This window comes from Anolis carolinensis, chromosome 4 (assembly GCF_035594765.1).
Source record: "Anolis carolinensis isolate JA03-04 chromosome 4, rAnoCar3.1.pri, whole genome shotgun sequence".
Taxonomy (NCBI): Eukaryota; Metazoa; Chordata; class Lepidosauria; order Squamata; family Dactyloidae; genus Anolis; species Anolis carolinensis.
This window is the reverse complement of record NC_085844.1, coordinates 214,529,662-214,548,332: the sequence shown is the minus strand read 5'-3', so window position 1 is coordinate 214,548,332 and position 18,671 is coordinate 214,529,662. Positions and strand designations below refer to the sequence as shown.

The 18,671-nt window shown below is 38.0% G+C and overlaps 1 protein-coding gene across 6 annotated transcripts in view; it reads right to left on the bottom strand.

Annotated features, from left to right (window-relative positions):
- Positions 1-18,671, bottom strand: part of ralgapb (Ral GTPase activating protein non-catalytic subunit beta) — a 62,434-nt gene that overhangs the window by 22,098 nt on the left and 21,665 nt on the right. For 3 of the 6 annotated variants that reach the window (XM_062978770.1, XM_062978766.1, XM_062978765.1), the window contains exons 10-18: positions 16,572-16,607; positions 13,943-14,144; positions 12,652-12,819; positions 11,871-11,985; positions 11,280-11,427; positions 9,406-9,470; positions 9,120-9,252; positions 3,592-3,725; positions 2,906-3,088 (exon numbers count right to left, since the gene is read on the bottom strand). In XM_062978770.1, coding sequence (XP_062834840.1) covers positions 2,906-3,088; positions 3,592-3,725; positions 9,120-9,252; positions 9,406-9,470; positions 11,280-11,427; positions 11,871-11,985; positions 12,652-12,819; positions 13,943-14,144; positions 16,572-16,607 — 1,184 coding nt within the window. The remainder of the gene's footprint in view (positions 1-2,905; positions 3,089-3,591; positions 3,726-9,119; positions 9,253-9,405; positions 9,471-11,279; positions 11,428-11,870; positions 11,986-12,651; positions 12,820-13,942; positions 14,145-16,571; positions 16,608-18,671) is intronic. The other 3 variants (XM_062978767.1, XM_062978768.1, XM_062978769.1) reach the window with 3 other exon arrangements.

Genomic DNA, 18,671 nt, shown 5'->3' with positions numbered 1-18,671 from the left:
GATCCTAAGACCAAAAGACTTTTTAAAATTGTGTCAGAAGCGAATTGAGAATATACTACAAGTTGCTTCTGGTGTGAGAGAATCAGCCGTCTACAAAGACGCTGCCCATGGGACGCCCGGATGCGTTACTATCCTGTGAGAGACTTATCACCGCATGGGAAGCTGGGGCTGACAGACGGGAGCTCACACCAAATCGCGGGTTCGAACCACCGACCTTCAGGTCTCCAGATCAGCAGATCAGCTGGCACAAGGATTTAACCCATTGCACCACTGTGGCTAAAAGGTGCAACCCATAAAAGGCAGTTAGTCCTCGAGTTACAAACATCTGACTTACATACAACTTCTAGTTACAAACAGGGGTGAGACAACAGGAAGTGAGACAACCAGGAAGGGAAATTCACTCCTGTAAGAGTTATCATGAGCAAAAACTGTCTCAATTGAAGCTTTAGCACCAATCCTTGTTTCCACAACAAACCGCATTTTTCAAAATCCAGTTTTCACAGGGACAGAAAGTGAGGTGAAATCTTCTGAACAGAGGCACAAATAGCAAAACGAACATTTCCTATGCTATAAAAAACTAAAAAAATTGACTAGAATTACCCTTAAAATGTGCCTGTTCCAACTTACATACAAATCCAACTTAAGAACAAACCTACTGAACCTATACTCGTTGTGGTAAAAACTGCCATGTACTCCAGAAGAAGCCACTGGTGAGTTCATTAGCTTCTGAGGAGCAGCAATGCATTGTGCTATTGTTTTTATTCAGGCTTGGCCCCATGCAAGCCGCCCTGAGTCCCCTTTGGGGAGATAGAGGCGGGGTATAAAAATAAAGATATTATTATTGTGACATAATGTTCTAGGATACAGCAAAGGACATTGTGTATATACAGTAGAGTCTCACTAATCCAAGCTTCGCTTATCCAAGCCTCTGGATAATCCAAGCCATTTTTGTAGTCAATGTTTTCAATATATCGTGATATTTTGGTGCTAAATTCGTAAATACAGTAATTACAACATAACATTACAGCGTATTGAACTACGTTTTCTGTCAAATTTGTTGTATAACATAATGTTTTGGTGCTTAATTTGTAAAATCATAACCTAATTTGATGTTTAATAGGCTTTTCCTTAATCCCTCCTTATTATCCAAGATATTCGCTTATCCAAGCTTCTGCCGGCCCGTTTAGCTTGGATAAGTGAGACTCTACTGTATTGTGTATTATAATGAGTCATTTTATACTTTTGATATTAGTGGAGTAGTTGTGGCATTGAATGTTTGCCATTTATATGTATGTTAACTGCCCTGAGTCCCTCTGGGGAGAGAGGGCGGTCTAGAAATAAAGTTGTTGTTGTTGATATCTATATCTATATCCATAATAAAAGTGAAAACCCATATGTGTGTATGTGGCATGGGTGTCCGCTCACACAGGCAGCCTCCGGCCTCCACAAACAGGCTACAGTTCCCAGTGCTGAGAAGCCAGCAAGTCACTCCCGTCCACTGACATTGCGGTTACAGCGAGCTCCATGAACATGTAGCCCAATCCTTGCCAATGTCCTCCCCAAACACTACGTCCCACCACCCAAGGAATGCTTTCATTTGGGGACCATCTCATCCTAGATTTTGCGTTTTCCTTCACCACAGGCAGGCATCCCAGGGTTCTCCATTGGTGTGGAATTTGCATGATTTCGCTTACTGCCCTTCATTTCAAATCTGTCTGCATAACAAACAGAGCAGAACTGAGCAACAACTAAACTTACTGGAGTAGTTTGGGGGATTGAAGTTGTAGTTTACCCTGCATCAAGTCAGAGCATTGTGACTTCTACTGGGGAATTTAGAGGAGTTGTAATTCACCTACACCCAAAATGCTATGAACCCAAACAATGATGGGCCTGGACCAAACTTGCCATGCATCCCCGATATGTCCAGATTTGAATACTGGTGGGTTTGGAGGGGAATTGGCCTGGACATTTGGGAGTAGTAGGTACTGGCATTTATAGTTCACCTGCAATCGAACCCCACCGATGGAGGACCAGGATCAAACTTGGCACAAAGAGCCCCCATAACCAATACAACATATTGGACAAGTTTGGGGAAAAGGGAGTTCACCTGCATCCAGAGAAACTGACCCCCAACGACAATGGTCCAGGACCAAAATTTGCACAGAGAAGCCTCATGACCAACTGAACATACTGCAGGGGTTTGTGGAAATGGGCCTTGCCTTTTGGGAGTTGTAGTTCACTTGCATCCAAAGACCACTGAACCCAGCCAATGACGGATCTGGACCAAACTGGCACACAGATGGAACATTGCCTGCTGTGGAAACTCACAGAGTTGTAGTAGTTCACCCCCATCCAGAGAGCACTGCAGCCGGGTGATGGCCAGCCAACGACAGATCTGGACCATGCTACACAGACCCAAAATGGCCAACTTTGAATACTGGCAGGGTTTGGGGAGGATTGAACCACGATTCTGGGAATTGTAGTTCACCCACTCTAAACTGAGAATACCTAACGTTCAAATACAAATCATGCCTTTTTCAAATAACCCGGGCACCGCCGGGTCCCCAAGCTAGTTATTATATAAAAAACATTAAGAACAGATAGCCTGTCACAGAAACTATTTCTAAGCTCCCTGCTTCAATTTCACTAAGAAAAACAGAACTGAAGACCTGTTGTTCAATTGGCATTTTTCAGTGTTTGGTTATGGAAATTGTTTCAATTGGGTGGTGAAAGCTGGTTCTCTAAGTTGGATTTTATATTTCTGTTGTTCAGGTTTCAAAATGTGGCTTTGAAAAATGTGGGAACACCTTACAATCTAATGAAATTGCTTGTCACAGTAAATCTTTAAATATTTCAAGGGAAAATAATTTAGTTTCTAAGAGGCAGAGAACAGTGTTTCACTCACCTTTTCATCAAGCATGTCTGGGTGTTCAGTAAGCCAGGCACAGAGACACTGAAATGCTGCTACTATCATGGAGTGAAGATCTCTCGAATGGAGAGGGGCTGGGCGGCTACATTGGTACACAATGTAAGAGCAGACAGAACTAATTGCTCTCTTCCTGTCAGAAGAATCAACGCCAACCTTCACCTGAAATGAACATTACATACAAAGGTTCAGCTTGAACCTCTTCAGAAAGTCACACCATCCCGATTAGCTTTGTTGTCAGCTAAGCTTAAGAAAAAAGAATGTAAATTATGGGAATGTTACATGACATGCTACATAAAGGAATTATTAATTTTGGTCCTATTTGGTTTGAAAAATCTTCTTGACTTTTATTCATTTATGTTGTCTCCATAAATATGCTACTCCAGACGGATAGTTTAACCAATATAGTTTCCTTTCCAACACAGAAGCAAATATGCAGTTACAAGAAGGGGAGAGAGATCATACTCATTAGGGGAGTGATGGTTCCTCAGCATGAAACAAATTATTTTTCCACCTGAATCAGATATTCCCTGAGAAGTGAGGAATAAAAGCTCTCCATGACATCATGAAGCATGAAATTCTGGCTGGAAAGGACTGAAAGTGTGAGCCCAAATTCCACAATCTAACAGAAACAGTCTCTGGAAGGGAACCTGGCTGATACTCACCTTTGCCAAACCAGACAGAAGCTCTAATGCAGCCAGTGATATGCTCATTTCCTGCCTCCACTGAGCGTTGAGTCTTTGTGTTACCAAATGAATGCTGCGGATCAGGAGCCCAGCTGCTGTATCTGTATGAAGAGCTAGGATATAAACCCCAATACCACACACCAAGGGGGAGGGAAAACAACTAAGCATTAGTAACAATCAGCAAAGCAGTCCATCAGGCAGAAGCTAAAGCAGCCACAGTACACACAGAAAACAAAATATGCATGTTTGGGAAGCAACATGTTCAACACCTCACATACGCCAAATAAATAATAAAAGACTTTGAATGCGATTTCCCTGATTCTTGGCAGGGGGTTGGACTGGATGGCCCACGAGGTCTCTTCCAACTCTATGATTCTATGACTGTGGGGGTTCGAGAACCCATATCGTGAATTGGTTGAGTATGGGACTAGTGTTGGCCATCACATAGTGGTTTTAGTGTTAAAGTATGGATACAACTTCATGTAAAATTAAAGTCATTTGACACAATGTAACTGTTATGGCTTAATACTATGGAATCATGGGAGTTATAGTTTTACAAAGTCTTTAGGATTCTCTGCCCGAGTGCTGGTGCATCACAAAATTACACACCCTAGGATTCCATAGCATTGCGTCATAGCAATTAAGATGGTGTCAAACTGCATTAATTCTACAGTGTAGATGTATCCTTATACTCTGCAGACTAGGGTTCAAATCCCCACTCAGCCATAAGAATCCAGTGTTTGAGCTCGAGCAATTCACACATTCTCAAACCACAGGAAGGCAATAGAAACCCCCTTCTGAACAAATGTTGCAAAGAAATTGCATGACAGGGTTGCCTTAGAGCAGCCACATGCTGTAAACAAATCAAAGGCACAATTGATATTTGAGAAATTATATACTGATCAAACTGATTTCAGTAGAACTTAGTATGAATGCACTAAGAAATGTTTTTTAAATGTTGATTTTCAGATGTTCCAATTACTTTTAGCTGTGCGTTGACTGTATGCTTTGAGGAGTGGCTATTCCATTGTTTATGAGCATAATGTAGACTAAGTTTTCACTTGGGGAACTATATTTTCCTGGTCCCGGCATAGTCAAAGACATATCTAGGAGAGTCTTCTCAGTGACTTTTGGCTGTTAATGGGCTGAAGCAGAATATTTCATTTGTCGAGAGGGAGACTGAGGAGCACAACTATTTCTCTTGCTTGATCTTTCAACAGCTTTTGATGCCATCAACTATGGTAACAGGAAGAGGATAAATTGGGGCTGAATTATGGAAAGACAATAGCTTGAGAGTGAGCGAATCCCATTTCTGTGGGGCAGAATCCATCTTCCGGGCAGAGTGATACTCCATTGGAATGATACATCTGCAGCCTGGAGATACTTATGGATCCATCTTTAGATTGAAGTGACTCAGGTTTTGCAGGTATGTCAGTTATGACTTAAATGGACCATGGCAGCCTGACTATAGTCATCCAAGAAATAAGTAGGCCAAGGCTGAACTATTTACAGCACACTGGTCCAGGAACCAGAACTGGTGCAGAATACTTCATTAAGTGGGAGAACATACCACCAACACATAACCTCTGTTAACAGAACCTCACTGTCAGCCTTGCTTGCAAGCTAAGTTTAAACTCTGATTATGTGAGACACTTTCTCCTTGTAGTCCCACTTAGCCCTTAAGGTCATTTGGAAAGCAGCTACTACCGTGTTTCCCCGAAAATAAGACCTCCCCAAAGAATAAGACCTAGCAGGGGTTTGGGGGGATTGCCAAATATAAGGCCTCCCCTAAAAGTAAGACCTAGCAACAAAGGCTGCAGCAGAGTTCCATTGGGAAGCATGGCTGCAGGGCTAAAGCAACACTCATACACACACCGGAGGGAGGGAGGGAGAGAAAGTGCTTGCTTTCTGTGCCTCCCTGCCTTGCCTTGCCTTGCCTGTCCCCCAGCCGCGGCTTGAAAAACCTTCCTTGGCTGCTGCTGCGCTGCCGTTTCTTCCTTCGGAGACAAGGCCACGCTGGCCATGCTCCCTTCTTCCCAGAGGCTTCTGATTGGCTCCTGGAGCCAGGGCAAGGGAGGGTGGGAGGGAAGGAAGAGGGCTTTCCACTCGTCCCCAAGGCTTCTGCTCCTTAAAGGTACAGGACGCATTGGGATTCTCCTCTCATCCTTATTTCTATCCTATGCCATGAAACTGATTATTTTATACTATTATTCTATTACCATATTATTATCATCATATTCTGTTACTATTATATCCCATTATTATATTATCCTATTAATATATTTTAAATCATTATATTTTTCTATTATTATTATATCATTATATTATTATTATATTATTATTCTATTATATTTTCATATTATTATTCTGTTATTATTACATTCCATTTTATATTACCCTATTAATATATTTTATATCATTCTATTCCATTCTATTATTCTATTATATTATCCTATTATATTATTATGCTATTCTGTTATTATTTCCCATTATTATATTATCCTATTAATACCATATTATCATATTCTGTTATTATTATATCCTATATTATATTATCTCATTAATATATTGTATATCATTATATTATTATTATATTATCATATTATTATTATAGTATATTATATTATTCATCATTCATGACTACATTGAAACTAGAATAGAGAGAAATCAGCGTGGAAACCTTGTGAAACCTAAATTGCAAGAGGTACCATAGATTGTTGCACATGTAAATAATGGTAGTAACAAGAAATTCTTGATAGGATTCACAGTTTGTCTGGTTATGCTGGTTTGTGATGACAACTACTTTACAGTATATAATAAATGTTCATTTTGTTGTTCAACAATAAATGTGAGCTCTTCTTCATGGAAAAATAAGACATCCCCTGAAAATAAGACCTAGTGCATCTTTGGGAGCAAAAATTAATATAAGACCCTGTCTTATTTTCGGGGAAACAGGGTAGTAGTATTGAAGGTCTCAGCTGCAGTCTTACAGAGACGGGCAAGGGAGTCAAACTCATTTTCTTTGAGGGCCACAACAGCTTTATGGTTTCCTTCAAAGGACCACTGACTCTGATGGAGAATCTGTGGATACAGAGGGCCTCCTTTAATTTTTTTACATATTGGTCGGTGCTCTTTAGTTTCTGATCCAATTTGGATAAAGGCTGAAGGACATTTTAAAGTCAGGCATCATATATCCACAACGTGTCTTGTATCTAGATTCAAATTCTAAATTATATCTGCCCACTCACATCTACAAAACTTCCAATCTTTCAAAGTTGACATTTTTCAAATGCTATGAATTCCTTTAAGAGCTTCCTTCCCATTTAACTGTTTTGCAGAAATAGCAAGATACCTAGTTAAGGCTATGTAATCTTTTCAGTTAGAAAAACTTGTTTTTAGTTACAGATATTCATGTTCTCATAGAAGCTGGGGAACACAGAAGTTTTCCATGCCTCAGGCTGACCTTTACACATAAGATATGGACCTGCTGTCCCCCCAAAATGTTTTTTTTCAATGTTAATCCAGCAGGTTTTGCCAGTTAAACTACTGTAAGACTTTTGTGGTTTGTGAGGAAATACTTTTCAGTGTGGAAGAGAGAATTTCATACTTGATTACTAGCAATGTTCTTTAGTTTTAGAAAATGCCTCTGTACTCAGTATGGTGACTCACATTTCTTATGAAAATTTAAATGCATTTTAGCTTCTAAAATGTGTACATGAATATTTATAGAAAAGTAATATTTTTCCTAAATTTTCCAAGATATACTGAAGCATCTTTCCAATTGTACACTGAACTGTAATATCCCTAGAATATGATCCAGTGTGGAATATAAGATTAGGAGTGTGGGAGACCAGAGTTCAAATCCCAACTCAGCCAACCAAACCCATCCCTAGGCAATGCCAACCTTAAGAAGGCAGCCAGAGTAAACCTCATCTGAATAAATCATGCCAAAATAACCTACAACAAGGAGGAGTTGTAGGTTGGAGTTGACTTGAAGCCACATAAAAATAATGCCATTAGATCTACAAATGAATGCATATAATTCCCATTATATATATATAGATTATAACATTTTTATGCCACTTTAACTGCCAAGGTTCTGTACTTCAAGGAAGTGCACTGGAGAATGCTTAAAGTACCATGCTTAGAGTACCATTAAACTGCCTACCCCAGAATTTCACAGAAAGGAATCACGGCAGTTAAAGTGGTACAAATCTTCTATAGTTGTGCAATTGGGATACAATTATGGTTGAAGGCATCCAACAAACATGCAGTTGCTTTTAAAACATGTAAAATTTCAAGTTGTTTCTTTTTTAAAAAACTGACATTTTTGTATCAACTACATGATTTCACTGGATTAATTTTAAGTTTTAATATAATCAAATTTCAGTCATTTGGTTTCCCTATGTAGGCCATGTAGTGGAGGTAACTTCCTGATTGCAGGAAACTAGGGACACTAGATGAGAAGTGAAATGGTGGCAAATGATGACTTGTTTGTAGGAGATTTTTTGAGTTATAAACTTTAATTATAGGCTTGTATTTTCTTCCCCCTTCATTTGGGGCATCCGACCTTTGTTCAATTAAACTGTTTCCAATTCTCATGTTCTGTGCTCTTTGGTTTATTAGACTCAGAGGTCTACAAGAGAACAGTCATGACACACCCCAGACAATATATGAGATACCATAAAGCCATAACAACTCAGTATACTGTTGGAAAGTACAGAAAACAAAAGCATTTCTAGGGAACAAGGACATTCCAAGTTAAATTTAGTTGCTAAAATCACTATTATTAAAGAAATATATAAAATTACTGCAAAAGATACAATATTTCACCAACTCCTGAAGGTAATTCTAAATATTCTAATACTGATGCAGGACATCGCCCTTTAAACATGTTTGCAGCACATAAAACACACCCAACCTTCAGGAATATTAGATTAATATCAGTTAATATTGGCAACAAAATGACAAACAGTTTGCAAAATACTGGATTTCTCAGACCAAAATTAGAACATGGAACAGATTCAGTTAATACTCTATTAGCCTCCATAAAATATAAGCAAATGAAACACATGGAACTTAAAAGACAAAAACAAGGAACTGGAAAAAACATGCATATTATCTCTCCCAAATGAATCATATTATCCTCCCTCTCAGATGAAATGGGGCCAAAGGACTCTGACTCTGGAGCAGCTGAGAAGAGGATGAAAATAATGCCATCCCATGTAACCAAACGATGTACTACTTAAAGAACTACAGTATAACTTTCCCAACAAAGAAACTACTACCCTAGATCACTGCCAGGGTATTCAATAGTCATCATCATCATAGTGGTGATTTGATTCATTACAAAATTAAAGCATTGCCCTTCTTAATTTTTATACTAAGATCTACAGGTAATCCAAAATCTTTCAGCTGAAATGGCTTTTGTCAAAAGCTGGGTTTAAAAAAATTGAGATTGTGACACAGGGTACCTCTGTAAATATTAAATTAGTCCAAATGCTTACCATAATCCCTTAGGAGAGCCTGTGCTGGTCTCTCACTGTCAGGCGTAGTGGGCTCAGTGCTGCCTCCACTTGCTGTACTAATGCCACTGTTGGTGCGGCTGTGGCTTTTTGAGACCATATTCTCACCTCCGTTCTGTTAAATTAGAGAAAAGGATTGAATTATGTTGGAAGGTTTGTTCTCTGACATCTCAGACAAGTAATGCCTGAAACAAGTATCCCTGGCATAATCTGTTATCATTGAAAATGACAACTAGCACGATTTCTCAAAACAAAGAAATAAACTTACTGTCTCCATCTGGCAACCAGTGGCTTCTAGAAGTGCTGAGTCTTGCACAATGTTCAGCATCGCACCTGAAGAATGAAACATACATTGACTTTACATCTGTGTTAAAATATATGACAAATAATTCTCAAGAATATGATAGAAGTGCAGATAGCAAACACTGGGATAAAAATCCTAGATATTTTATTCTAGCTAAAATATACTTCAACTGCTAAAAGAGACAAATTCCTTTTATGCCTGAATGGCTCTCATTTGAAAATGTGGGAGGGATGTTAAAAACAGTTTATGATGAAAGCACACATTCCGAAAGATCATTAATGTACTGAATCCTATGTAAACTTTTACATGAAGTAAATGACCATGCTTCTAGGAAAACAAGTGGGACTTGCAACACAGGATAGTGTGTTCCTGTTTAAAATTCCAGCCAAACATATCCTCTTTTAGGACAGTCCATACTATCATTTCTCCCTAGTTTGTCTACCAACAACCGGCCAGCAATGCATTGCTATTTTGGTGGTAATGATTTTGCAGACTTTAAGGTTTTCCCAAATTTGTTGACATACTTCCCCTCTTTTCTCGTCACCATACCAAGCCTGTGTATGAAGAATAGTGGCAATGATCCAAACTGTTTCCTGCTAGATAGAATGTTTGTAAAGTTGTTTTACAAAATGCTAAGATACTATATTTTGCAAGAATGCACAACTCCACCCCCTCTATAGCTCTTTACAGTGTCCTCTATCATGTCAAATAGCAGCATTATTGCTGAAATCCTTGTTTGTCTAGGGAAAAAGAACATCTTGATAAACAAATGGAATTAAGCTTATAGCCAATGCTTCAGGATTCCTTTTTGTTAATAGATTATGACCAATTCATTTATCTGAGTTGGCAAAATGGAACAAAAACCAAAATAGGCCATTGCATAAATGTACTCATTACCACTGATTGGGGGAGAATGCAGAAAGACTTTCAAACTGCACAGCACAATGTTAATTATTGCTACAGCCATGAGAGGAGACAAGATAGAAAGATGTTATAATGAAGAGGCAGCGGGCTTGTTTTCTGCTGCCCTGGAAACTAGGACTCAGAACAATGGGCTCAAATTACAGGAAAGGAGATTCCACCTGAACATTAGGAAGAACTTCCTGACTGTAAGTGGAGCTCTCTGCCTCAGTGTGTGGTGAAAGCTTCTTCCTTGGAAAAAGGAAAAAAAGCTAGATGGCCATCTGTTGGGATACTTTTAATAGTACTTTTCCTGCATGGCAGGGGGTTCGACTAGATGGCCCATGTGGTCTCTTCCAACTCTTATTATTCTATGATTCTATCACACACACATATATAAACACTTTAAAGCACGGATGAGAACTCCAGATGTTGCTGGATTTCAACTTCCATGAGCCCTAATTAGTGTAGCTAATGTGAGCTGCACTTCAACTATATCTGGAGGGCCACATTGTGCCCACTCCTCTTATAAAGGGTCATCATATTGTAAACTTTCGACTCACAACAATATCCTAAAAGTATCACAGAGCACTAATTGCTGGTGCAATACAGCATTCCCTTAGTCTGGGTAACTCCTCTGATGCAGATGAGCAATCCACTGCCTGCCTACATCAAAACTATTCATGGACTTCCTTCCAGCTGCCAGTTGAATCCAGTATCTGCTTCTTCATCAGGTCCATTGTATCCCTGTTATGCTATTTCTCTGGTACCAATAGCTTCAGGTTTGTTTGAGCCATAGCCCCCATCTACAGCCACGTGCGGTCTTTATTAATCTGGGAAATTGAGCTGTCACTATTTAGGTACTTCTCCAAGTTATTGTGAACCCTGAATTACTAAAGGCAAGCAGTTTCAAAAGTGAGATAAACAGAAAAGGCAACCTAGTATCATCTGTGTGTTGTTGGGATCTGTTTCTGTTTGTAGCGCTCCTATTAGTATATTCACAAGCCTCAGCTTCAAGGAGAGGAAAGTTACTGGCTTATCATACGATGAACTGTCGTCATTGCTGAATTTTCCTTCCAGAACAACCTGAAACATAAACAGCTTTCATCATCTATGGTAACAGAAGAAGAAACTAGTAGGGCCAGCATATATTTGTTCAGTGAGTGTAACAGATATCTGATATGTGTTTGTACCATTTTTCTAGTTTATTAACCCTTACCGACTAAAGAAAAAAATTGACACAGATAAAGAACTAAATTATATCAGCAAACAGAACATAAAACTGCCCCTCATGCAGCTCCAGTAAAATAAAAACAGCAAATCAATGATGTCTAACAATCTTCCCACTTAATATAAAGCAAGACAATTGATAACACACACGAATCAAAGTTCCTCTTTGCTATACTGAATTTTATTTTGTATTTTTATGTTACACAAGTGATGCATGTTAACTGCTGATTGGAAAGTACAACTAACAGACTCAAGTTAAAATTGTACAAAAGGTATCTGCAAACACTGATTTCAATTACCTCTGATTTTATTATTCCAAAATGATGAGGAAGAGGCAACAAGGAGAGTAAAATATTGATAGAGGCCCTTCTTAGTTCTGTGGGATTTACATATGTTTTAAATTTTGAGAGTTCCCTGCAAGTAAAAACCAGATTTTAAATCATTATTTTACAATCAACTATTTCTATTTTAAAAACCCAACCCTATTTTAAAAAGAAATCTACTTTTGCCAAGCCTGGTTTCCAATATGCGTGTTAGGTTATTCTGATGCAATAGTATACCAAAGCATTAACTTCACATTTGCAAGCAGACAGCAACTGAATCATTATTCTCTTAACAAAAAGATTTATAATACATGTGCCTTTACACTGATACCCAAAAAGGAAGGCCTTCAATATGCTGACACTAGGGGTGCCAGGCTGGACATGACACATACTCCTGTAACTTCAATCCTGAACAGATTTTGGAACAAAATATGGCACCATAATGCTCTCTAAAGTTAGTCAAGGGTACCTATCTTTGTTTCCCTTCCATACACATAAATCTAGGCTTGGGATAAGCATTCATACAACATAAGTTGTATACTGCATGACATCTAGGAGACAAAGGAAGTTTAGCATTAAAAAAGCATATTGACAATTTTTCCTTCCCTTCTTTCAAACATGGTGTGCTGCTCTAAGTTACTTGTTATGTAAGTTGCCACCCTGGTCTATATTTTTAATTTTGTAATCTTAAATATGGAGTAGAAAGTAGATTTCTAAAAAAATTAACTAAAATAAATATAAGCACATATATATTTACCTGTCAGGCAAAATAGTTTCAAGTGCTGAAATGAAATAAGGAACTAAGACATCAATCCCTTTCAAGTCACAGCAGAACAATGCAGGGGAGTTCAGAATAATACTAGCAAGAACTGGGTGGCAAATGGAATCTGCTATCTGCAAACCCTGAATTAACAGCATGTAAAATCTGGCAAAGAAAGACAGATTTAGTGAGTTGTGAGAAAGAAACATCAGAATCCAATATTTACCAGCATTTACATTTAAATATAATAGCCATGTGAGGGTCTACCATGTTTTTGACTTAATTAAAAAAACTATAGGTCAGAAAGCATGGTCATTTTTAATCCTGCAGACATTTTGATTACTTTTGTGAACAAAAAATGTCCATGCTATCCCAGAGACAAGATAGTAATACTTCAAACAACCTTTTAAAACAGTGTTTGAAAGGTTCAAACACAAAGGAATGTGCTCTATTTAGGTTGAGCACAATCCACAAAATGGACTGTAATGTTATGCTCTCTGAGGGAGTGTTGTAGAATCACAGAACTGATTAGCTCTCTTGATCTGATTTTGTTTTGATTGAAGCTAGTTTATTTGCCTGTACCCCACATCAGTAGCAAATACACTAGTTGAAAAAGCTTACAGACCAGTAGTAAGGAAGAGTGGCCTAAATGTACTAATGGCAATATATCCTATCTGAGAATGGAAGTTAAGCAGGGTTAGTCCTGGTTAGCAATTGGATGGGAGACAAGCAATGAATACTAGGTGCTGTAGGTGGTTTTTCAGGTGAAGGAACTGGTACAACCACCTCTAAGTATTCCTTGCTTAACTAAATGCTCTGGGCTCACCATAAATTGATAGATGACTTGAAGAAACATATACACATACCATAGAGAAGTACTGAAAATTTGAAAAAATAAAGGAAAAATTGCAGAAAAGTTTGATTTGAATGCTTGTGGTAGCTGGTAAAACATATTGCTGCATTTCCCTGTTAAATAGGCTTCTCCTAATTAATTTCATGTGCAAAATGACACGTTAAAATTAAGGCTGATACCACTAAAATGGTACAATAAAGCAGAGTTTTCTTCCTCTCTCAGTATCATGAAGCAATACCACAGCGGTCAATAGGTGATCACGTTACATGTTATCCTAACTATAGCAGACAGAATTGTGAAACACGGAAACTTCTCAGTGTTGTGTCAACACAACATGATGCTGCATACTAGAGAACAGAGAGTCCCTTCTAACACAATACAGATATTCAACTGCAAATCCTTCTAATATTACACCATTAAAAATCAAGTCAGTACCGGGATAGGTAGGCTGGCAATATATCTTCCCCAGTCTTCTTGCTACAAAATATCCTACAAAGGGTTCCACAGGCTTCTGCTCTGCCTGCTTCATAGTTGTCTGAAAATTCGCCTGCATCAAACATGGGATTGGAGGCCATAGTGTCAGCGGACATTTGCGATCCTTTCCGGCGAAACTCCACACTAGCTTGTGTTGCTATAGCTAAAATAAAGAATGAGAAGCACAGAGTTTCATTACGTTTGTCAATGTATTGAATAGGCTCATGGGATCCTAGACACAAAGATCAAGTCAAATTTAGTCATCATGAAAGCCATTAATTCAATACATTTGGATTTCAGCCTCTGTTTATAAAGCATTTAGGGAATATAAGACTATGTTTTGTAAGCAATGAGAAATTATATGTCTTTATTCTCTCCACCAAGTATATAATTGCTTCCCTCACAGGTTTATGCTATGATATCCCATGCTGCTCAAGCAGAGGTCTCTGATTCATTAAAATTTACAGCAACGCACATCAGCAAGAGTTCCCTCAAATCTCTAAAACTCTTTATCAGGTCTTTCCTTTTCCTAGCTGTCCTTACAAATTCCTAATGAGCCTCAAAAACAGGTTCTGTTGTTTGAATCATACATTTCTCTTAATTCAACAATTATTGCACTTTATCTTGTTACTGTTGTAAAGTCAGTCTACTATTTCTATCCTACTGAAGCTAAAAGTAGTTATACAAGCTCTGGAAACAGGAAAATATCAGATTACAATAAAAAGCGGATTTAGGGGAAACACTTAGTACATAGAGTGATTAGAATTTCTTATGGTCTTTAGACTTTTTCATAAACCCTGTTTGAAAAAATCTAAAAGGAATCACCTGGGATAAGGATGAAGCGTTTTGCAAGAAAATGGATGGGGATCTATAGATAAATATTCAAGCCCTGTAAACCTGTGAAGCTATTTCTTAGGCCTACTACTTGAAGTGGTATTTATAAGATACAAGAGTGATGGGAGGGAAGCTGGAAGGTGGAAGTTCCTGTGTGCATGTGGAATGTTGCCCTGTACCTCCTGGTTGACACGGTTAAGGACAATATTTGATAAATTACTAAATACATCAGAAAGCTAACTGGGCTGGCTCTTTCTTTGTCTTTATTTTTCTTAACACCAGTCAAGTTGTATGTATTTATACATATTTATCCCTTACCTGAAATGCCTGGGACCCAAAGTGTGGAGTTTGGAACTGGGGTGAAAGGGCAGGAATTCAAGCACAGTGTTCAGCATGAGTTTTCAGCTCCCACTGTTTTATTGGTCCTTCCTCCAACCTCACATCTTGTTTATTCACTACTTGTGAATGAGACACAGGGCTGGAGAGAGACTGAGGGTATAAGGGCCTGATTTGAAGGGGAAAATACAATACAGTCAGCCCCTCCACACTTGCGGGGATCCCGCCTACAGACCCAGCCCATTTTGAACACACTTCCCTCTGTCTCACCTCCTTGCCTCACTTTATCTGTTGCCCCTCCATCTCCCTGCTGCTACCCTGCAAACGACACCAGCCTCTCATTCTCTTCCATACCACAAAGTGCCTCATCCAGGAAGGAAGGGTTTTCAAAATCTGGATGACGCCTTGTGGTGACACACAGTAATAGAGGGCAGCTGGCAGAGAATGGTTGGCAGTAAAAAGTTTCAGATTTGGGGGAATTTTGGATTTCCAGGATTAGGGATACTCTTCCTGTAATTCTATGTTATCAGCTTGTACATACATACATTTGCTTCACTTCCATCTCTCTCAATCAGTAAGAGGATATTAACAATAATGAGATTTCCCTAGAAGTTTGGAAAATTTTCAAGAGAAAACATTGAGGTGATTTAACATTTCTAGAAAAGGTGAACAGTTTAGGATTATAATACAGAAACATGTTCACAAAAAGGATCATCTCTTTCCTTCAATACTAAATCAACTAAGGTCTGTGATATAACTCTGTAAACAAATTTGTAGACTGATCCTAAGCATTCTTATTCGGGAGTCTCACCAAATTCAATAAAATTTACCCCTAAATAAGTGCACATAGGATTAAAGTCTAAACAACTGCAGTCTTACAAACAGAAGCTCTGTTTATGTTTTGAATGTTCTTTACAAATTGGCTGGTTTTACAATTTAGAAAAATTAAGTCAAGGTCAATCGTATTTTCAAAACAATTTCTTCACTGATTTTTTTCACATCATAAACAACTAAAGCCAAATCTTTATGTGTTTTCCCATGAGCCATTTTTATCCTGAATAAGCTATCCAGCAAAATTAGGAAATTAGGAAAAATACTACATGCAAAATGCATACAAATCAAAACACTAGTTTTGTATAAAATAAGCTTTAAGAAAAAAACACGGTTAGTGCAAAGTCCTTAAATTCATGACATGATCACAGACTAGAGTACAGAAAATGATGGGATTGATTTGGGCAGATTAACTTGCTTTTGCCAACAATCTTCCCCATTAAAGAAGCCACACACAGTTACTTTTCCTTCCCATGTAAAGAGCAAAAGCTACAAAGGATGATGATGATAAAAATTAAAAAATGGGATTATGCAAAAAAAGAAAAAAACATGACTGCAATTAAAAGAGAAGCTACTAGTTCCTACTTACAAGATTTATAAGAAAGAAGAATTTGGATAAAAGATGCTGCAAGATAATAGAAATAAAATGGAAACAAATCAAAGGACAGCAGTAGTTATAAAATACTTTAAAGATGGTGAAACTGTAATAACAAGTTAAGCAGCTTTTAGGTTTTTGAAAAACAGATTAAAAGCTTATGAACTAGCAGGTTTGCTAAACACACAGGAAACTGGCAGTAAGGTCCAAAAATTAGGATTTCATGCAGAACTATGAACAAAAGTTAGAAAAATGTACTGTCATAGGGGTTAGGTTTGAAAATACAGTAAATTCAGTTTTAGAAATATTGCCTCCTCCCAGTTTGGGCAGAAATTTAATGTACCATCTGTGAGAGCCAGAGGAGTATAGTGATATGAACATTGGATTACGGCTCTGGAAACTGGGGTTCAAATCTCCACTCAGCCATGAAAACCTACTGGGTGACCTTAAGCAAGCCACACTCTGTTGGCTTCAGAGGGAGGCAATGGCAAACCCACTACCTGGTAAGTTTAGGTTAGGGTTGTCATAAATTTTAAAGATACATCAACAACCATCAGCTGAAAATCTAGGGGGTGGCTAAACATGAAATGCCCTAGTAAAAATCTTATCACAGCCGTATAAAATATCTTATCTGTGTCTGTTTATTTGCAGTTTCTCTAAAAGAAAGTAAAAGATGGCCCAACCTCTCATTCTTAGTTAAGGAGATGTAGGTAGAAATGTAACAATTAGTGGACAAATCTTAACTCAGGTTTGCCATCATTTTGTTGAGAAGTGCAAAGTGGAAGAATGAAAATAATTTTGGAAACTAATAGACCCAAAGGAGGAGTTGAATAAATAATAGTGTTGCTGGTTTTAAATTTAAGTTAGCCCCAGAAATGAAGATTTCACATGCACAGAACAGTTTCCATATGGATGAGGGAACTGCTCAAATCAACCATTGTGGTGTTAAAAATAACCCCAAACATTATGGGATCCACTACACAAAAGTTTCCATGTAACTGCCTTCCACGGATTTTGTTACCATTACAGCAACCACACCACTTGCATAATGTGTGAAATGGAAGCCCCTGTCTTCATTCTACCAAAAGAATTACCTATAACCCTCAAGATAAGTATCTAAGAAACAAAAATAACTTAGCCAAGGATACTCTTCAAGGGTTCTGAAACCTGTAGCTACTATAGAAAGATTATTCAGCACATTCCATATTTTCCTTGAGAGATCTTTTTAAAATAGCTTGCTACACATTTACAAAAAACAGTCAACGTTTCATTTACAGCCTTATTTGCAAATTAACAACAGCTGCATGTGTTTTTGTATATATATGATTTCCAAAACATAAAATAAGGCTGGTAATTTTCCAGGTTATTTTTGTCATGAGTATTGGTCCATTAAGGAAAGATGTTTCATTTCTTTTTTTATATATATATTTCCAAAAAGTACACGCAGACAATTAGACAACATAGCAAAGTGGACTATTTCCTATAAACAGACTGCTGAAGTTTTCCTGTATAGCTTAGCAGAAGCAAAACTCAACTCTTCTCACCAAGTTAAACTATTGGAACAACATACAGTTTCAGCCTGAAGAGAGAGGGAAGATACTACTGCACACAAACTAATGCAAGTTTTAAAATATTCCCAAGAGCAGAAAAGAGAATTCATAAAACAATTATGGCTAATAAAGCAGCACATAACTTGTGAGGGCTTTTAAATCTTCCAGAACCCTTCAACAAGTATAATAGTACAAAAATACAGAGTACAAAGAAACCAGGAACGCAAACATCTGGCCTAATGGATTGGTCTTTGTGCATGTGCCTACATCTGCAATATTGTCACTAGAGCCTCAGTGAAGAGAAGAAAAATGAAAAATCAGACTTCATTTTATGGGAATAAAGAGAAGTTATTTCTAACACTCCACAGTAATCCAGGAACTTGTTGATGCCCAAGAATTGCTTCTAGATCGTAATGTGGTCTATTTGCTAGTGGTCTACTAATAAAAATAAAACCAACCAAAGTGAGAAAAGTATGTTCCACAGTAGTTTGTTCTGCATGCATTAAATGTTACACATTTGTCAAAGAATGGCCCTCCCATCAAT